This window comes from Anabas testudineus, chromosome 4 (assembly GCF_900324465.2).
Source record: "Anabas testudineus chromosome 4, fAnaTes1.2, whole genome shotgun sequence".
Classification (NCBI taxonomy): domain Eukaryota; kingdom Metazoa; phylum Chordata; class Actinopteri; order Anabantiformes; family Anabantidae; genus Anabas; species Anabas testudineus.
In genome coordinates, this window is record NC_046613.1 from 715,652 (window position 1) to 737,173 (window position 21,522).

The 21,522-nt window shown below is 39.8% G+C and overlaps 3 protein-coding genes across 16 annotated transcripts in view; all 3 read right to left on the minus strand.

The window, feature by feature from the left end:
* Positions 1 to 1,940, minus strand: part of LOC113152065 (epidermal growth factor receptor substrate 15-like 1) — a 44,473-nt gene extending 42,533 nt beyond the window's left edge. For 10 of the 12 annotated variants that reach the window (XM_026345017.1, XM_026345018.1, XM_026345011.1 and 7 more), the window contains exons 1-2: positions 1,820 to 1,940; positions 1,031 to 1,072 (exon numbers count right to left, since the gene is read on the minus strand). In XM_026345017.1, the coding sequence (XP_026200802.1) occupies positions 1,031 to 1,072; positions 1,820 to 1,846 (69 nt within the window). In that variant the 5' untranslated portion in view covers positions 1,847 to 1,940. The remainder of the gene's footprint in view (positions 1 to 1,030; positions 1,073 to 1,819) is intronic. The other 2 variants (XM_026345016.1, XM_026345009.1) reach the window with 2 other exon arrangements.
* A 2,362-nt stretch (positions 1,941 to 4,302) lies between these two features.
* Positions 4,303 to 14,239, minus strand: rad23ab (RAD23 homolog A, nucleotide excision repair protein b). Of its 3 annotated transcripts, XM_026346029.1 has the most exons (11): positions 14,013 to 14,238; positions 12,817 to 12,898; positions 11,159 to 11,240; positions 10,303 to 10,382; positions 9,592 to 10,031; positions 9,059 to 9,105; positions 7,923 to 8,050; positions 7,726 to 7,843; positions 6,833 to 7,017; positions 6,448 to 6,594; positions 4,303 to 4,954 (listed from the first exon to the last, which is right to left on the minus strand). In XM_026346029.1, the coding sequence occupies exons 4-11, from the start codon at positions 10,312 to 10,314 to the stop codon at positions 4,841 to 4,843; spliced, it is 1,191 nt and encodes a 396-aa protein (XP_026201814.1). In that variant the 5' UTR covers positions 10,315 to 10,382; positions 11,159 to 11,240; positions 12,817 to 12,898; positions 14,013 to 14,238; the 3' UTR covers positions 4,303 to 4,840. The 3 variants fall into 3 exon arrangements, with proteins under 3 accessions (XP_026201814.1, XP_026201813.1, XP_026201812.1); XM_026346028.1 differs by lacking the exon at positions 12,817 to 12,898 and having other exon boundaries at positions 6,833 to 7,014; positions 14,013 to 14,239; XM_026346027.1 differs by lacking the exon at positions 12,817 to 12,898 and having other exon boundaries at positions 14,013 to 14,239.
* Positions 14,240 to 15,261: 1,022 nt separating this feature from the next.
* On the minus strand, positions 15,262 to 20,641 carry calr3a (calreticulin 3a). The gene is made up of 9 exons (XM_026346260.1): positions 20,411 to 20,641; positions 19,576 to 19,677; positions 18,872 to 19,075; positions 18,609 to 18,703; positions 18,316 to 18,525; positions 17,657 to 17,770; positions 17,380 to 17,523; positions 17,101 to 17,193; positions 15,262 to 16,172 (listed from the first exon to the last, which is right to left on the minus strand). Exons 1-9 carry the CDS (start codon positions 20,502 to 20,504, stop codon positions 15,942 to 15,944), a joined length of 1,287 nt encoding a protein of 428 aa, XP_026202045.1. The 5' UTR covers positions 20,505 to 20,641; the 3' UTR covers positions 15,262 to 15,941.
* Between the last annotated feature and the right edge of the window lie 881 nt (positions 20,642 to 21,522).

Consider the following 21,522-nt stretch of genomic DNA (forward strand, 5'->3'; position numbering starts at 1 on the left):
CCAAAATGGATTAAATTCATTATTTTCCTCAAAATTTGATAAATACCCCATAATGAATATGTGAACATTGGTTGAAATCTTTGCAAATGTATTCCTCTGTGGGAAATTCAGTTGACTGGACATGATTTGGAAAGGCATACACCTGTCTATATAAGGTCCCACAATTAACAGTGCATGTCAGAGCACAATCTGAGCCATGAAGTCCAAGGAATTGTCTGTAGACCACGAGACAGAATTCTATCAAAGCACAGATGTGGGCAAGGGTACAGAAAAATTTCTGCAGCATTGAAAGTCTCAATGAACACAATGGCCTCCATCATTCCTAAATGAAAGAAGTTTGGAACCACTAGGACTCTAGTGGCTCCTAGAGTGGGCCACTTGGCGAAACTGAGTGTTCGAGAGAGAAGGGTGTAGTCAGGGAGATGACCAAGAACCCAATGGTCACTCTGAAAGAGCTCCACCTTTCTCTGTAGAGAGAGGAGAACCCTCCAGAAGAACAACCACCTCTGCAGCACTCCACCAATCAGGCCTGTATGGTAGAGAGGCCAGACGGAAACAACTCCTCTGTGAAAGGCACATGTCTGGAGCTTAACAAAAGGCACCTGAGGGACTCTCAGACCAAAACAAACATCTCTGGTCTGATGAAACGAAGACTGAACCTCCAGAGATCTTAAAATGGCCGCAAAGAGGAATGGGAGAAACTGCCCAAAAACAGATGTGCCAAGCTTGTAGCATCATAATCAAAAAGACTTGACAAGTACTGAGCAAAGGCTGAGAAAACTTACCTACATGTGACATGTGATTTATTGATTTTGACTCGTTTCTTTCGTACTGTCATTAGGGGGTATATAATAGTATAATGAATGTAATCCATTTTAAATGAGGCTGTGACATAACAAAATGTGAAAAACGTTAAGGTAAATCACTTGTGGAGCTTTACATTCATCTCAATCATGCAAACTGTATTTTACACGTTTTAAATAGTTAAAGTAAGGATCATGTAATATGATAAATGAGCTCATCCTCTTACCTGTCTATAAAAGTTCTCATATACTGGGTTCCCACTTGACAACTGTGGGGGACAGAATGGTATTATCCTGTTATTACACTAAATCAACGTCTTCTCTTTAGAAATAACGTTTCTCCAGCTTAAGTGCTGATCACACGCAGCGTTAGTTCATCTAGCTAGATAGCCCACACTGCTCACAGTCAAAAACAATGGCTTCACACACCAAATGCACTGTTTTGAACAACAATCACAACCAAAAGACAGTAACTACGGCGGGTGTGGGTCATGAGCCTCATCTCACAACACCTCCTAACTGCACCGTTTCTCAAAGCTAACCCTGAATCAGCCTAATCACTGGACTGTGCGGTGCCTTTAGCCTCCAGCGATCATCCTCATCCTCATCCACCAAGGCAAGGTTAGCAAACGTTTGCTATCTTAAGGACTGAACGCTATGACAATTTCTAATGCTTTGTCAAATATACGTGCTTATGACAGCCTGTCTCTTGCTGTGTGTAATGTCTCTACGGCAAGTATTATCTTTAAATTAATAATTACTGAGTTAATTGTATGTTATATGTCGGCTAGCTAGCACCAGCTGACGCTAACAGATCCGCTACCTAACGGTAGCATTAACTGCACCAGGCCCTGCACTAGCTGACAGCCTTTTTTCTACCTGCATTACAAAGAGAGCTCATGCTGTGTTTGAAGTAAAATTCAAACCCAAAGTCAGGGGCGAGGAACACTGTGGCGTGCTATCTCTTATTTTAGTCTTACGTTGAAGTATGGAGTAGTAAACCGCTATATCTTTACCTTGGTGAGAGATGTGAGAGCTGCCATCTTCCCTGCTGCGGGAACGCACCCACCCTCACTCTCGCTCCAAGCCAACACGCCCCCTAGCGGACACACGTGGGCCTCTCACTTTAGCTTTGCCTACTTCCCTGTTAACAAAAAGTGAGTGGAGAAGCAGTTTTCAATGAATTGGTGTGGAGTACTCCACTTTTGGATCCACTCTATGTCTTCATGCTTTACCCACCTGTTTATTGTTTGTAAATTGTTGAATGTGACAATTTGAATGTCATGCTCAATAAACAATTCACTGAAAACAGCAGTGCAACGCTTGGACAATATATTTTAATATGAGCATGTCAGTTACTTTCTTCCCGTCTAGTAGCCCCTCAGTGGCTTTAAGTTCAGGCTTGGCCAGTACAACTACATTTCTTCAAACTAGCGTCATTCATCGTTCATGTGCAAAGTGCAAAGCTAAAGTAGCAGAGGACACATCCAGCTGGTAATAAACAGCTGGGTGGATGTTAGTAGTAGTAGTGGGGTGGGGAGGCAGGTGTAAGGTTAGCAATCAGATAACACTAAAGGGTGTTTTACAAACGTTGAGCTTATAATGTGTCATAATGCATTTTTAAATAAACAGATTACCCAAAGTATTTAAAATGTATATTTAACACATTAGATGTATCTTTATATACAGTATGTCAGTCTGCCACCTGACAGGTCAAACTCTGACCTCTTTTTGTACCTTTTACAAACACTCTGGCTTTGAATTTAAACGATATTGTTTCAAAGTGACGTTTTATCATACCAAAATACATATAATATCCACTGATCTTAATACGTGTTGACCACACTATTATTAAGTAGAGATACTCTAAAGTAGGTAAGTGGCAGTCCCTTAAACTTATATGTATACTTATGTATAGTTTAGTACAGTACTTAAGTAGATGCATGTTTTCAGTACCCATAGTCGTGTGGTCCCATGTGATGCATGCACTTAAATGTTTCATGATACATAACTTTGTCTCAGTGACTTTGTAAAAGCTATTTATTTTACACAATGCTGAAACAAATGTTTTCCACAACTATTCAGCAAAACCTCAATTCCTTTTTACAAATCAAAAACAGAAAAGAAAACCTTGACACAACTAGTGAAACAACAGATGAAGTGAGAACACCACACGTGGTTTCATCATTTCTAACCAACTGCCATGCTATAAAAACTGGAACAATCTCATGCAACCAGGACCCCCTCACAGCTTGGAGCAGTGTTCCTTGCAGTAAAGTCCATTTCCCCCCCTGTCGTTGTTCACTCCACTGACAATGTAATACAAAACGTCCAGTTCAAACACAATAAAGATACATAAAAAGGACAAAAGGCACAGCACATGCCAATTGTTGAAAGGAAAATTGTTTAGTTTTGGCTTCTAGAACTCAAATTCCCTTTCGTCTATTTTTGAAACAATAACTGACTCATTATTAATAAATTAAACTCTACAGATAATCACCTATCACTCATCTGTGAAATTTCTGAAACACTATATAGTAAATTACAACACCAGTTGTAAAATCAAAACCCAATCTTCAACAATCCATAAGGCATGAAGGAGCACTGGCCTGAACCTGCAGCTTTAAGATGCATAGAAGATGTGATGAGATAAAGTGAAACAAAACAGATTGTCAGAAACTACGAAGTTTGTAATGACTATCATCATTACAAATAAGGAAATATTGACTTTTCTTTAAATATTTAACTCACAAACATGCTGTGTGACACTTCATAATCAACTTCAATTTCTTAATCTCTCAAATAGCAAAACAATACCTCCTCAATGAAAGATCATAGGAACTCAAGCAGAGTGCTGCATCAGAGAGTGCCCACTTCTTCAGCTAAATGTAAGACAACAGGCAGCACACACATGTAAGCTTGAAACCTTCATATACTGTGACTGCACAATTAATCCACTGACCACTGCATGTTCCAGAGCATCAAGTGTTGAGTTGAGTGGTTTGGAAGCCTGTTTCAGCCAAAAACACCATCATCCCAAGAGAAGGTAGAAAAAACACTGATGATAAGTTAAGATTACAAGTCAAAACTGTTCAAAGTAAAGAAGACTTACAGGAAATTAAAAGAAGATAGAGAGAACAATTACATTTACCTTAAGTCAAATTAATTAAATCAATAAACTCGGATGTTTATATCTTAAACTTAATAGATACAATGTAACATTTTTATTTTTAAACCACACTTATCATAGACAACAAGAAGTCCAAATGATAAAGGTTGAGTTATTATCTTTACCCAGCTCTTGTCATTCTAACATTTCATCTCTTTTGCCTTTTTCTGACAGGAATGGACAGCAAAGTTTCAAACTGTGACTAGAACCACAGAAGCCCAATTGCATGGGTAATCCAAACAGCACCCGAAGAAAACATTTGTGCTATTCAGACTCTTCCGGTCTCACATTTTCAGTGGGGGGTGAAAAAAGACAAAAGAAGCAGAAGAATCATGAACAGACCTGGACTTTAATATAAAGCAATGCTAGCTCTCAAATAGTGATGTCAGCAGTTTGCATCACTGTCAGGTAAATCCAACAAGGAAGTTTAGAACATGTTGAAAATGTGTTTTTGTGATTAATATGTACAATACAAATACGCTTTGCAGTATGTATACTGTACATGTACAATAGATTGAGTTTAACAAATGTTCTACAGGCAGCCCTGTTGACCTGTGAAGGTGATACAGACTGTTGGCAGATTTCCGGGCGAGACTTCTCTCAGTGTAACACATGACACAAGCAGCAGCAGTAATGATGTAGCAGCAGTGAGGCAGAGCTCAGTGTGAGCTCCTATGATGATCATCACAGCTGAATGAGAGTAGGCAGCACAGCTAACTTTGAACAGCATGTCGTCATCATCAGACCACAGTCACATGTCACACATCCTCTTCTTGTCCTGTCCTGTTCTTCTCTGGTGGCCTTTGTGTAGCACTGTCATCCACTCTATGGCCCGCTGTTGAACAATGATGTGTTTGGTGATGTTTGATTACTCATCATCCCATGTTTGCTGTAGCAGGAAGTTAGCAGCCAGATTCTCATTCTTCTCACAGGCAAAATAAGCCTGGATGACTAAGCCTTCAGGGAAGCCCAATGCTTTTAACTGAAATACAGCACATATGTTGATGTTACACACACACACACACACACACACTTACTGGTAATGACAAATATATGTATAACATACATGTACAATAAAACACATCACCATAGTACAGTGCTGTGAAAAAAGTATTAACTAAATCTAGCAAGTTTATAGGGGTGACTGACTCCCAGTTCCCCTGACTCCTGGCTATGTGTCAAAGTATCCCTGGACGCTAAACGCCAAACTCTTGGCACCTAAAATGCAGATGCCTATTCACATAACAATTTCTTCAATAGGATTAATAAAGTATCAATTATTATTATTAACATAATATTAAACAAAGGTGTTCTGAGCAAACACTAAATACAAGTTTGAAATGAGTTTTGTATTCATCTAGGCAAAAAATAATCCATTACTTTAATATATGAAAAAGTAATTACTCCCTAAACTATGCTTGGGATCACTGTGTTGCTGCATAAGCCAAGCTGTGCTGGACCTTTAACTCCCAGACTGATGGCCTGGCGTTCTCCTTCAGGATTCCCTGAGAGCAGAATTTATGTTTTCTTAAATTATGGCAAGTCGCCTGAAGCAGCAAAGCATTCCCACAACATTACGCTGCCACCTTCTTTTAGTGGAATTCTTTGTTTGGTTTATGCCAGATGTAACAGGACCCTGGTTTTCCAGACAATCCTACTTTTGACCCACCAGTCCACAGGTTTTAGACAAGTCCTAATGTTCTTCTGGGTTAGCAGTGGTTTTCATTTTTTACCCCTTTCACATGGAGGTCATTTCTACCCAGCGTCTGTTGAACAGTCATAGTAACTGACATCTGTTGGAGAGGAGGAAGAACTGCAGTTCCTTAGATGTTTTCCTAGGATTTTTAGTGGCTTCATTGCGAGTTGTGCTCCAGAAATAATTTTGGATGGTTCATCCAACTTCTAGAAATGTTCACTACTGTCCTTTTTTCCCTTTTTTTTTTTTTTAACCCTTACCAAGTTCATCAGGGCAGTTTGGCAGTTTTTTTTTTTTTTTTGATGTAGCAAATAAGGAGACAAATACTTTTCTCCATAGATCTAGTTGGTATATGACCTTTTTGCTTCAGCAAATACAATAATCATGTAAAACGTTGTTTTAGTTTGCTCAGGTTGACTTTGTTTATGTTAGATTTAGTTTGAAGATATGAAACTGTTCACTTTTACCATGATTTGTGATGCTGCATCAGTATAATGCTCCATAGACAGAAAAATATGTACCAGTATTCACCTTTAGTGTGTAAGTGTTTAAATCCATACTTTTTGTATTTCTTGTTTGCTTTATAATAAGATCATTTTACTGTGAAAACTGACTTTCACTTTCGTGTTCTGTATCATCTTGTGGGCAAAGTGTATCATCATATGCTGCCAGAGAATCGGGTACTTAAGCTAACTATTAATGTGCAAGTTGTGCAATGATCTTAAAGGAGATATTAGTAAATCCCCACTTTGTAAAGTCAGCAGGAGTGTTGAACTGACCCTCTCAATGGCCTCCTTCTCCTGTGGAGTGACCTGGATGTAGTTGGTGCGTGGTGACCCCTGGGCCTCAGCTCCCTCCCCCCCTGTGTCACCACCTCGTGGTTCATTCAGCATCTGCACAAATCGCTCCTGGTGCTGTGTGATTTGCTGCAAATAATACAATCAATATGATCAAAATCAATCAAAATCATCTACCACACAGCTAATACAGTGCCTATAAAAAGTATTTACCCCCCTGGATGTTTAACCCTTTTATTGACATTATAAATCAATCATGGTCAATAAAAGCTGGTGACATTGACAAGAAAAAAAAAAAAAAAAAAAAAAATCAAAATACCTCATTAATGTCAGAGATATGCGTGTTGTGAGTATGTTGGTTTGGTACCTGCAGCAGCTGTGGGTTGTCTCTGCCAAGCTGCTGTAGCAGGGCTGGTAGGAGGGCCGGGTTTTGCTGGATAATCTGTCGCATCTGCTGGAACTGAGGCTGGTTCCTCAGAAACTCCAGAGGATTCCCTGTGGAGACAGAGCCTCCACCAGCAAAGGGAGGCTGACTACCAGAAACTGGCCCTGCTTGGGAGCAGATAGGCTTGTTCAGTATAAGTAGAGCTCTTTGACTAGAATCATTTTCAGGCCTATCTGGAGGCTACTTGCTATACACCTAGGCCTGTAAGTATCTGGACAATGACAGTTTTTATGATTTTTCTCTTTAAACACCACCACAGTGGATTTGAAATAAAACAATCAAGATATGATTAAAGTGTAGACTTCCAGCTTTTTTTTTTTTGGAAGTTCTATAAAACCTTTATTTTCAGGGACTCAAAAGCATTTGGACAATTGAATGACAAGAAGTTAAATGATTAGGTGCGATTCATTCTCACATTACCTAAAGACAAACAAAGCAGATAGAAGCCAACTACGGTGGGTGATCGCAGAATCATTTTCTTTATGCATTATGCTCCCATCACTGTGTTTAACTGTGGGAAAGGTTGAAGCCAGTGTGCCCAAACAGCTAAAGTTTGGATTTATCAGATCAAAAGACAGATTGACAAATGATCACATGGGGGCTAATAATTTTGAAAACCTCAATTTTCACTAGATTTGATATGAAACAAAAATGTATTACTATTTATTATTAGCAATATTGATAACCGTTTTGCCATGTAAAGCTACAGCCAGACAGGAAAATGTTCCATAGTTCCCTGGGTGGCTAATAATTTTGTCTTTAACTATATGTAGACTCTGAGTCACATATATCCCGTAATAAACGCATGCTCTTACTGTTAGAGGATGCTGGAGGATGCTGTGGTTGCTGTGTAGCAGGAGTGGCAGTGTTGGATGGAGCACTCTGTCTGACTGGCTCTTGAGGTGGCAGATCACTGACCTCTGCTGGAATACCCTGCAGTACATAAACATTTACTACACACTGAGAATACAGTGGCAGGCAGGATGGGATATAAAGTTGGTAAAATCCTCACCATTAGAAGATACTCTACTGCTCGATCCGGGTTGTTGTAACTGGCTCTAAGTGCAGCAACTACTGGCTCTCGCTCATAACCCATGGACATAATCTCTGACACCAGATTCTCATAGGCAGCACCTGTCACTGTGGAAACAACAGCAGAGGAAGGACAGACACAGAAAAGGTGAATGAAAGCTGGATGGTGTGAGGAAGCCATTTTTGTATATCACATCACATTTTCAGCCTAGTAAACATGTGTATATGATTGGATAAACATGTTCAATGGTGCTATGATGCCATCATGCAAAAAGCTTTTTAAATAGATTTTCTTTTTTTGAGGTTGAAATTAATTTGTTCTACATTTTTGGCATCAAGTTCTAGGCAATGTAAGAGGTCAGTTGTGTGCTTCACAAAAACCCTGTGTGTAAAGCACAGTGCCCTCCAAAAGTATTAAAAAGAGTTCAAAAGATGTTGTGTTTTTTGTTGTTTTATGTATCTAAGAGTAAATATCAGCAGATAAGGGCTGGAATTCTTAACTCTGACCTCATATCCATCCATCACCCAAATGTCTTCAGTGTGCAGCAAACACAAATTAATTGACCTTGTCCTTTACATTTTGGCGATTTTGTAACATGAAAGGTCAGAATGCATTAGCTGCTAGCCAATCTGAATCTGATCTAATAAACATGACATTAACCTATACCTAAGTTAAATGGCAAATACTAGGCCTCATTCAACTGTTCGTAAGATATATCTTCTTCAAACCTTGCCCATTTCACTTCCTTCAGTGGTGCTTCTGCTTCAGAATTACTCAACCCTTTCTTCCATTTGAAATCTGGTCCTTAGATATTCCTGACTTTATTAAAATTTCTATACGAGATTCTTGTCTGTGTACACAGCCATGCAATATTGTTCCTTTTACGGGCACTGGTTGGTTTACCAACTTACGAGAACAACAAAATCCATCACTAACAGTTTAACAATGCGTCTCAAATACAATGTAGATTTCACTTAATAAAAAACATTGAGGCTGATGAATGAATCCCAGTAGAAATAAGTCTTGTAGCTAAGTCAGGTGGGTTTTAATGGTTAAAACTAAAAGAAACAAAGTTAAAAAAAAACAGATATTGTGACAGAAGGAAGATGAATTACCCAGTATTGACGCCGCTTCTTCAAGGAGACCAAGTTCATCAACAAGACTAGAAAAAAAACCCAGTTACAGTAAACATGTGATCAAGGCTCTGAAGGAAAATGTGCTATTTAGGAGCATTATGTACAAAATATATGAAGCCAACTAAACATTGTCATTGGTACTGGTATTCAGACATGAATATCAATACCAATGATTATTCAGACATGAAGTTAGAGACAGAGCTACAGGATATGTTAAGTGGTCATTGAAGTTAATGCAATTCAACCTAAGAGAAACATGAATGCTTGTGCAAGAAGTACTCAGCAACATGCTCCGTCACCAAATAAGACTTTATAAGGTTCCTCTGTAGAACACAACACTTCAAGTTATGCAGGGAGCACCGGTTAAGGGTTTAAGTGCTGGCTTAAGAACATGTTGTTCAGGAGAAATAAACCATGACCACAATATGAGCTTATCCGGCTAACCTATGTTGTGTAATTGGGCAAGCATACAATTCAATTGTCTGTGTATATAGCCATATGTTTACTCCAACCTGGAAGCAGCGGAGTGGACTGAAGCAGTAGCAGATCGTTGATTCACAGGCTCTTCCCTTGGTTTTTCTTCTGGCTGAGCAGCAGGAGCGGGGCAGTCACCAGTGGCTGAGGGAATCTGAACAGCTTCAGGAGCTGAAGCTTGGGCAGAGGCTACATTTTCAGCTGTAGCCGTGGCTGGAGCTGAGTCTGGGGTTGTGTTTGAGTCCAGAGCTACTGCTGCTTCAGCGGAAACCAATGTGGTGTTTTCTGGGTCTGGGACTGGGGATTCACAGGGAGGTACTGACTGTGTGGCAGGTGTGGGTGCAGACACTGTAGGCATTGGTGTCAAAAACTCTTTTTCTGCACCCTGTGATGTTGCTGCAACTGTGGGTGGGTCTGATGCTACAGCAGGTTGGGGAGTTGGCTGAGGAGCTGCTTGAGGAGGAGGGGCTGGTTTAGGCTGAAAAGTAAAAGAGTCATTAGCAGAGTGGATATTAAGGTAAAAGCAGTGTACCACAGTTAAATGCAATGCAGCTACATGAAATCTGGTCAAATATTTGGGGAATAAATACAGCTTGAAAACCTATGTATTGTGATTACTCACTTAGTCTGCAGTTAAAGTTAGTGGGAATGCATTAATCAGAATGTCTTTCCAAATGAAAAACTATGAGGAGCAAAGTGGTGAGTATGGCATAATGTTGTCTATAAACATAACTGACAGGGACACCAACCTTAGTAACCATCACCACCACAAAGTTTTTCTCATCGATTTTATACTCTTTCAGCAGGGTGTCATCATTTAGGATTTTGCCTGTAAAATTCAAGCAGAAACAGTAAATGAAAAAAAGGTTTATGAAACTGTTTCCTGGGTTCAACTAGGGGCAGGGCTGATGTTACATGACATGATCTGTCAGACAGAAACATCTACAGGATAGGAGATGACATGGCATGACAGAAAGTTATTGTTGCTTATGTACCAAGGTCATTGTGAGAAATGAGTCAGTAATGGCCATTTTCAAATCAACTTACTACCAAAAATGTGCAATTAGCTTTCCTGATGTCATTCCTGAGACAAGATGTGTCATCATGATTGTGGCAGGCAGACAAATCACCTTTTAAATCCTGTCCAAAACTCATAAATTTGACCAAAAACATGCAACTAAAATGTACGTAATTATGCATATGATAACAAAATAGTAACAATTTAGGATTTATTGCTCCTGTAAATAAGGAAATCAATTTTACATAATAAAAGTACTCTGCTTCCACAATGTGAAGCAGCTCTTTTCCAGTTCATCATTTTCTGTAAGTGGCCAACAAAGAGTCTGTTTTGGCTGTAACAAAAATGGCCACTTACTAAAAAGAAAAAGAAAAAACTGTAGCTCTGTTAAAATCAATGTGAGTTTGTAGTCTTTTTAACCTGTGACTGGGTTAGTTCCACAACTGAATTACCTGTAGTTACTCCTCAATTGATGATTTTGAAAGTTTTTTGTACAGTTAAGAGAAACAATGTTTGAGTATATTTTGAGCAAACACCTAAATCTAATGCTTCAATTGATTTTTCTATGTCACTTTGTTACCCCTCACCTGCATAGATGAGTTTTTGTCCTGCAACAGGAAATGCATCTTTTCCTCTGTCATCCTCTATTTTCTCCTTCAGTGCTCTCACCTGACAAACATCAACAAATGAAACAGTTGTATTAACTGGGTTTATGAAGTGGAACTGAATCAATTCCAAATCTTACACTGTCATTGTACGGCCAGGCAGTTGTTGCTGGTGGTATAGTCATACCATCCTACGTTACGGGAATGTGTTACCTCTTAAAAGTTGTGTGCTACTTTTAAATCCTATTTATATACTAATGTTCTCCACAAAGTAAAAGTTGTGACCAAAAGTTGGTCACTGACCTGTCAGTTTATGGAATTGGTGTGTTGAACAAAGACATGAAAGATCATGATTGTTTGTTTTTTATCAGTTTAGAAATATTGTGATTTTTGATATTTATGACTTTGGTGAAGATCAGATCATATTTCAGGACCAATTTATGCAGAGAACCAGGAAATTGAATCGTTCACTTACTTCGTCTGGCAACTGTATTTGTTTTAGTATTCTCTTTATGTATATAGTAAGATTTGGGAGAATTATTACAGGGTGCTACTCAATGACAGCTGGACTTCTTTGAGGCCGATTGAAGACGTTTCACCTCACATCTGAAAGGTTCCTTCAGTTCTAACTCAAGATGGATAATCAGGATTTACAGATTTACCCTGTGTCACTGTTGTCGTGACATCTTGAGGGTCTTTGAGTTCAGTGTTGTCCCACCCAACCAACATGTGTGTCATTAGGACCACATGAGTCAAACTGAATGGCTGTTACCTGCCAAAGGCTTATGCTTCCTGTGAAAGATTCTATAGAAGCTCACTGCATACGCCCCACTCTTATTTGCACTGTTAAACTCTGACACTGTAGTTGACACAGTAAACAATCAAAACGCACAGTTTGGCTGCTGTAGAAGAAAAAGGCAAATATTAAGATTCTTTGTCAAACTTTTACAGTTTCAGTATGTAAATGTTGCATAGGTCATGTGCTGAGTTCTACTTGAGTGTTCAGACCTTACAATTAAGGTTCTATTAATCCCTCTGGGATTAATAACGTTTTTTGAATCTTGAATTAAATAAAGTACATACACTGGTTATCTTATTGGTGAGTGTTGGAAGGAGGCAGAGAAAGAAGTGGTTGATTTGGAGTCACCTCCAATCACTGAGCCAATATCTCACAAGTAGACATGTGAAAGTGCAATGCAGAGTTTCAGAAAAACAATCTGTATGAGCCATCCCTGTGAGGAGCCTTAACAATGGCTATAATGACCTAATCACAGAAAGCGTGGGGTCTCATGGCACCTTCAGCAGGAAGCATAAATCAGCCTTAAGACTGCAATGTATAAAGTGATAAGTGGTGTCAGGTGTACACTCCCTTTATTAAGTGACACTTGTTTTACTCCTCTTTCAAACCAGAATGTGTCTTTAACACATCAATGTACACATTTTGGAACACAGGTGGTTTGAAAGAGGAGTAGTAGGCCAGCTAAGCCAGTCTACAATAGAATGACCATTCGTTAAAAGAATAACACATTGACTCATGTGCCCCGACAAGATGCACGATAATCGTGTGGGACAACAACTCACGTGACATCAGCAATCCGCAACATGTCAACAATGACACAATTTCAATCCTGATTACCCACCTTAGAACTGAAGAAGCCTTTCAGATGCAAGGGGCAACATCTTCAGGAATCTCAAGCAAATCCAGCTGCCACTGAGTCGAACCTTGGGATTAACATGACCTGGATGACTGAGAATCTCCACAGACAGTGTATTATAATGTGTAGTGTAGCACGTGTATGTGTTAGGGAGTAGTTTAGATCAGAAGAGATTTAACTTTTCCATCACAGCATGGATTAAGTACCAGTGTAATGAAGTTCAACAACATAACCAAAGCATGTAAACAAAGTACAAATGAATACAATAAAAAATAAAGGCAAAGAGATTTTGAAAAGCGTAATGTATACAGTAATTTTTGATCAAGCTGGAAGAAGAAAAAAAAGCTGCATTTCAAACATTATTCACTTTTTAAACTAAGATTGTACTCCTGACTCCTAACCTAACGCTACTACAATGGAGCGTGGAGCAGTGCTGACTGGTGGTCGTCATGATTCACGTCTTCACAGGACACATTGCGCAGTTCAATACACCTACGACAACATTATAATTTCTTATGTGATTAAAAAACTCCCAAAGGCTTGGGCCCTTTCTATAGCAAAGATTAACTAATAAGTATTTTTGTTACTACACTAACAGACAGCATGTTTCAAATATTGCACCGTCATTCATGGTCATACAGCAAAACACGTCCGAAACTAACGGCGTCAAGTTCAACCAAAGTACGAGCATTTCCGGTCGGGATTTTCTACATAAATGCTACTCGTCCAAAGCTTAACGACCTGAGCATTATCAATAAGCAACGTCAGAACAGCCAGAGCAATACAAACAATATATTAAGTGTGTTTAAACAGCATAACGCTGGCTATGGTGTACTTTTTATAGAGTTTATGGTGTAATGAATTTAAACACGTTATGCCTTTACTTTGAAAGAAAACTTGTCCAATGTCGGTCAAGTGAGAGCTAACTGTAGCTAAACTATCTTGGTGCCCAATTCTACAAAATTGCTAATTTCTCTGTCTGCATGTAACTGCATACATTGTCACACTGATGTACCGTTATTATTTCAAGTAAGGAAAACCTCTCCTTCGTTGAGCTTAATGTCATTTAGCCAGTGTACATCTGAGCATTAACATTAGCTTGTATTCCCGTATGCTAGTGCATACATCCAAGCCCTCCCGGCCTGGCCGTGTTTACTTCAGCCCCTTTAACTTCTACTCACCGTCAATTCTGGGTCTATTTCTATTTTGAACGTCTGCTGCTGGAGCGTTTTTAGCGTTATCGTCAGCATCTTTGAACGCGGTGTCAGCTCTGGTCAATAATCAGTGTAGTCACAGCAGTTTCTATGCTTGTAGCCGCTCTTATTCTCACAATATCTATTTATCTGGGTTTAAATATACGTGTGACTCAGCTGTCTGAGTGCCGCGGAGCAGGCTGGGAACGGACGCCATCTACTGCTAGAAGTAGGGAGAAGGCGCCTGCTGCTGCCTTCACACACTGTCGGAAAAGTCCCAACTGCAGAGAGCTGTGTCACTTTCTGTTCACCTGGCTAGTCTCATTGAACCCTGACCAGTTTAATCTGACGGCCCAGACAATGCAATGCAATGCAGGATATACATTATTTTTAGGGCTTACAGGCTTTTTCAATTAGAGGATTTATCCAGATAGGTATTGCACTTTTACAAAGTTGGGGGATTTAAACAAGAAAGATTTTTCAGAAAGAATTGTCCAAATTGACACAGTAGAGGTGTCCCTTGTAGTCCCTTGTATAGATTAGGTAAAAAAATGTGACCAATTGTATTTTTAATTGGATTGTCATCCTTCTTTTTGTCATGGATTCATATAAACTGTACAGTTTTCACATCTAAACATAGTTCTTAAGTTATTGTTGTTATTATTATTATCACCACACCATTATCAACACAGATACTCTTATTTACTAAGTCAACTGGAACAATCAGGACGACAAACACAGGCTTAATCCTACTTTGGTCTGTTGGACTGATGCCACAAATGTAGAAAAGGTTAAAAATGTCATCTCTGATCTGTTGAGTACTGAACTAAATGTATAGGTGTCAAATCCTTCGAGCAGGCTCTTAATCAGCTACCCCTGCATGACCTTTTGTGTCCAATATGTCATGTTTGAGTGGACAAGTGGTTAAGTAGATGGATGAATGGATGTTTCACATATTGTTTTAATGAAAAACAAATCAAGCTAACTTGAATTTGCTGATGGTGTGTGGCTCAGAAAAACAGAAGTGGACCTTGAATTAAGCTTAGTTGTGTGTAGTGTTTAGCCCCTCAGATAAACAAGAAACTTGACAGGTTCCTATCTACTTGTACATCCCCCAAATCAAAATATGAAAAACACAGGAACTGAATAAGTGTTTTTGTTGTGAGGTCAGTTTTGCAACAGTTCCCTCACCTGTAAGATATCCTCTCCACTACCACTGAAGACAAGTGTCAGCGTGTTGAGAGAAGCTTTCATTTATTCACTGGAACTCAAAAACAGTGTGCCCACAAGGCAGTCACTTGTGCAGAACAAACGAGAAAATGAGGGTTGTAAAAGTCACAGTTTGTGTAATGCAGTCTCTCACTGTCGCTCACTCACACTCTCTCTCACACACACACACACACACACGCACACACACACACACAAACAGAAATCAGAGTTTTGTGTTTTCAGGGAATCAGAGTATTGATTTGAATAAATTATGAAGGGTCAATTCAAAAACAGTACTACATCACACAGGAAAAATAAAAGTGCATGAACCAGACATCACAGACCTTTGATTGACTCACCGAAGACAATAATAAAACTGACTTGGTTCTGTGAGTTACTGCAGGATGCACACACACCACGGGACTCCCTACATTCAATCACATTAAATTAGAAAATTTGCAACGAAAGCAGACATATAACAGAAAGAAAACATATACATCTTCATCCTTCTCTAATCTCAGGGCTTAAAAAAGCAACAAGTGAATCAATAAAAAACATATCACCCACCATCCACCTGTCCCCCCACCCCTCCACCAGAATAAAAGGCTGCTGTATGAAAGGCCAGAGTCCAAAGGTTGATAATTTTCTCTCATTAGTTTGATGCTGCAGAGAGAAGCATACAGCAGTCCACCAAGTGGCTCCTCTACTCTACAACTCGTCCTTCTGTTTGGCATCACCGTCTTCCTTTGTCCCCGCCTCCCCTTCTGTCTCCCCCTCCTCCTGTTCCCCTTCTGCTTCGTCATCCTCCTCATCCTCGCCATCTTCCTCGTCATCCTCCTCCTCATCACCTTCAGCATCCTTCTTCTTGCTCTTCTCCTCCTCTTCCCTCAATTTCCTCTCCATGTCCTCCTGCTCCTCCTTCATCTTCTTCTCTGGTCCCTGGTCAATGAAGGAAACGGGTTTTAATGTTCAGAAGAGGAACATGGAGTTGACAGTCCTACTACTAAAATATTAATTCACTTGAGTATTGTAATATTGTGTTTTGTGATACTGTTTCAATTCTCAAAAAACACTATTGATATATAATAATTTACATTATTATATCCATCTCTTCATTATGCTGCTATAGGTAAGTCTGCTGGGGGAACTCTACTGATACACTGAGCTTCTCTCCTCTCCTCTATCCATTCAAATGCACCATTGCATGTCATTAACTTTGTGTCTTCTCTCTCCTGTAGTTGTGTTTCCTCCTCTCTGTCTCTCTCTCTCTGTACTTTTCTGCAGGTATCCTCCTCCTTGGAGCTGTAAATCTCCAGAATCCAGTTAACCTGACCAATGTTCTTGCTGCTTGTTGTTTTTTGTTGCCTGCCGTTCTTTTCTCTCTTCTCTTTCCACTCACCCCAACCGGTCGAGGCAGATGGTCGCCCACTCTGAGCCTGTTCTGCTGGAGGTTTCTTCCTCTAAAAGGAAGTTTTTCCTCTCCACTGTTGCCTAAAGCTTGCTTGGTTTTCTATATCATTTTTAGTATAATTATACTCTGTAAGGTCTTAAACCTTGCACTGTAAAGTGTCTTGAAATGACTTCTGTGAATTGGCGCTATACAATAAAACTGAATTGAATTTGCAATTTGTGTAGTGTTTAAATGCCTGACCAGTAGATGGCAGTGTTGTGTATGTTCTGAGTATATTTTACTCAGAATGGTGTGTTCTTGACAGTTTTCTTACAACTAGATGAAAGAAATGCAATATATGGCATTGCTTACAGCATTACAATATACTGAATTGTAATCCCTGTATCAGGGGCCCCACTGTTTACCTTCACAGCAACACTAATGAAAAGCACAACAACAGACTCTATGCAGTCCTACCTTAGTAGCTCCCCAGGTTTCCTTCCCAAACTCCTCTGCTTCTTCGACATCATCAGTGATGAGTAAGTTGTCAAAGATTGTTCCAGATTTAACCTGAACAAATGCACAAATCATATTAGCCTTATTTATTGAAGGAGTCCAGATAAATTATTATTATATTGATTCAGCCACATGATATAAGGATTTTTACCATTCAACATTAAATGTGTTTGCATGCATCTTTAGAAACCATAATAAGTTACTATAACCCTCAGCAGAAATCTGATTAGAAATCATTACCTGCCACAAATCCAGACCCAGAACTCCAATGCTGTCAAACTTGTACATCGTGGCATCGTGGGTGTACTCTGGGTTGTCGATCTCAGGGTGGACCCACGCTCCCTTGTAGTCAGGGTTGTCAATCTGCTTGGGTTTCCATTCTCCCTGCACAGACAACACAATGTGATGATATCTGAACCTCTCTGCCCCATATACTTAAAACACATTTCATTTATTCTCATAAAGCCAGTCAATGCTTTTAAAGCTACAGCCCACATTTTAGCTGTACAAGCCATACCTTATACTCTGGGTTGGTGATCATGGGAGGTTCCCACTCTCCATCCATGTCCTCATCCCAGTCATCAGGCTTCTTGGCATCAGGATCAGGGATTGTCTCTGGCTTGTCCCAATCCTGTATAGACACCATTTGAGTCAGCTGAGAAACTCGTCATAATATACAGTAAACAGTGTTTAGTATGCAGAGCTTAATGCTATGCTGCTCTACTTACTCATCTGGAACCAATTTTAAGTAATTTTCTTATTTGTGGGTCAGCCAAATTCACAATCAATAGGTAGTTCATCAATACTAATTTATGACATACAGAAAGTCAGCAAACGTATGTAATAGAATCTCATTAAACAGGTCATCTACTTGGTGGAACAATAGGTTAGAGTAGAGAGGAGAGGGTACAGTGACCAGAGAGAACAGGATTTTAGCCATGAAAACGAACCAGAAACCCTGGTAAAAGTGTTTTCTGTAACTAGTCAGTGGTCAACTGGAGCATATCTGAGCAGTGTTTACAGTATAGGTATTATGGAGATGGAGATCTTTAAGGTTGTCTGAGATATTAAAAGTGCTTCACTCGCTCTTGTAAGGCAGGAGTTTCAGGCCCAGTGATATCAGACATTTTACACTATAGATAGAATTAAGCTTAAGCTGTTAAAATGATCTCCCACCTCCGGTTTGGAGTCGCTAGGGTCGTCGATCTTGGCTCTGTCGTCCCAGTCACTGGGTTTCTTGGCCTCTGGGTCTTTGATCTTCTTTGGTGGCAGCATGTCCCAGTCGTCCTCCAGGGAGCCGGACTCCACCTTTTCATTGTCAATTTTTACCTCATATGTCTGGTCTGGATTCAGGATCAGTGTGTACAGGTGGGTCAGTTCATCATCCTGCAAAGGGGAGCAGGGATTTTAGGTGAGCAAAAATCTCAAGATTGATGTTAACAAGTAACAAAAATGTGTGCAAAAGTGACCTTGCATTTGATGTCTTTCTTGATGAGGTGGTTCTGGCCTTTATAGTTGAAGATCACATGGACCTTCTTTGTGCTGTATCCACAGATGTCAGGCCCTGGAGACAAAGGTCATGATGTTATTTACTTAATTTCCTTTACCTAACATTACAGACGGGCCACAGTAATGGCAGAAAAAACAGAAATATCAGGAAATTGGATGGAGCATCCATCCCTCTAAAGGTTTTGTTTTATGGTCAGGCTTCTACAAGTCACACATGACTCACCAAACATGATGTAATACTGCGAGTCTCCATGCATGTCGCTCTGGTCAAGGTCAGAGGGAAAGATCTTGACGTAGCCGCCTCCACAGTCTATCTTCTGCTCGTGCTTGACAGAGAACTGGATTACAAGAGGCTTTCCCTTGTTGCTAAAGGGCTCAAAACGAGCTGACAGGGCATAAAACCGGGCATCCTGGCTGGTCTGAATACCTGTTGTAGATGAATATGAAATAATTGGAGTAAACATGCTGAAAAACATTGATAGTGTTTGTTTGCATCCATCCAACATTTTCTTCTTGACCAGGTTTCCTCTAGTAAAAGGAAGAGAAAATTCCAGTGGCCCCAGAAAATTATTATGTGTATAAACCTATTTTTGCTGATTAAATTAAAACTTCTTTAGAATTATAAATAGGTATCACTAAAGAACATTATCAACTCACCCAACTTGGTTCACATGAGAACTTTTAAGAATGCAGTTTCAGTGTTATACCACAGACATAGTATTCTTAAGTTACTTAAATTACCAGAAAGTAAACCTAATCTATAGCCACTGCACGGCTCTACTGATAGCCAGTCATACCCACAAACCTACTTTGCCTACATTTGCATGATAAAACACCATCTGCAGGTATCTGATGTATGCAAATACAGCAATTTCAGACAAGTCCATTTGATACAATTGCGTAACTGAGAGAATAGCTCAGAATTACCTTTGTCAGCCTCAGCATCCCCGTAGAACTTTCCAGCGCTCAGTTTCCACTGGCCATAGTCGGACTTGTGCTTCGACTCAAGCCACCGGCTCTTCCACCCATCTGAAAGACAGCATTCCAGTTCTATGGTTAATGACTGCCTGCCATTTCCTGTTAGTTCATACAAGGCTGCCACACTACAGTGACTGTTACTGTGCTGTCCTGCTTTTCCAGACACCTGCTAAAGATTTCTGTAGAGCACCAACAGAATAATGCTGCAGTTAGCCACCACCACCACCAGAAAAGAGGAACATCTGAGAAACAACGAGCTCAACTGACATTTCTGGAAGGGAGGGAGGTTACTGATGATCACTAAAGATGTTTAAAGTGTTAATGTTATTTTTAATAGTTTGTATTAGTCCATTATTAGCCTGGTTTTTACCAGAGCACAAAGCACTGTCCGGGTTTCACCTCAAAGTTATAACAGTAGTATAGTTCTAATATCAAAAGTGAAAGAACACTTGGACTAACATATGGGGATATCCATTAGTGAATTATTTGGTATTTCAGTAGCTTGACAAACGGTAAACTCTGACTGCTGTTCTTTTAAATAATATAAGTTACATTTACTTACTTACAGTGTTATTACTGTAGTTATGCTTTAGCTAACGTTAACATCAAAGTAACGTAACGCCAGACATAATGTAAGCTAGCTCCATTATGATCATAGTATAAATGCAGTAACGTTATTTTTTTTAAAAAATCAATTTGAGAGAGAAAGAGACACTAGCAAACACAACACCACGGTTGAAACACGGCAGAATAAGACATGGAGCTGCATGAGGCTATACTGCACCTCCATCCGCAAACTGCTCCTTGAAGTACACGGCAGCGTCAATGGTGACAGCTATCGATGCAAAAAGTGCAAGAACCGCCACTGAGAGCCTCATGTTGGCACCTTGAGTCCAGCACCGACGAGGTGAAGAGAGCAAGAAGAGATTTGAGATGAAATCAGCTAATAAAGCCTGAAGAGATCGTAACCGGAGTATTTCAACAGTGCCGAGCCCTGCACAGATGGCCAAGGCTCATTGGACGAGAGACGCGCCAATGAAATGAGACCACGAGTTACTATTCGGAAATGCTCGGGATGCATCGGACGACGATCGGAGAGGGGCGGAGCTGATAAAGGGTTCCGCACTCCTGCCGCGTTCAGGGTCGATGTAAAAGTTTGTTCCTACCGAAAAATAGGAACCACTTTTCAGCGCTCAAATGCATGAGACGTCAGATTAAAGGTCACAGTAGACTATGTTTTTTGTCAGTGTGTGCACACCAGTTACATATAGCCACATGCTTCAGATAATGCTGTAGTGTCCACAGCTGTGAAAGTTATTACCGGCAGTTTCCTGGTATTGAATGTCCCATTAAAACAACGCATGTAGGCTAATAAACTGCTATATTTTCAATAGTCTTGTCATTTGTGGTTAATCACTGTCTCCTAATTGTCCGCAAGTCAGGACACCAGCCTGGGACTGCGTCTTTCTCTTTCTCTTTTGGCTGCTTTTTCATTTGCACGCTGTTTTTACTTGTTACTGCTGCGATTAAACGTCAGCATTTGTGTACCGTCATTTATTCTATACCTCTATGTACCGTCATTTATTCTATACCTCTGTGTACCGTCATTTATTCTATACCTCTGTGTACCGTCATTTATTCTATACCTCTGTGTACCGTCATTTATTCTATACCTCTATGTACCGTCATTTATTCTATACCTCTGTGTACCGTCATTTATTCTATACCTCTGTGTACCGTCATTTATTCTATACCTCTGTGTACCGTCATTTATTCTATACCTGTGTGTACCGTCATTTATTCTATACCTCTGTGTACCGTCATTTATTCTATACCTCTATGTACCGTCATTTATTCTATACCTCTATGTACCGTCATTTATTCTATACCTCTGTG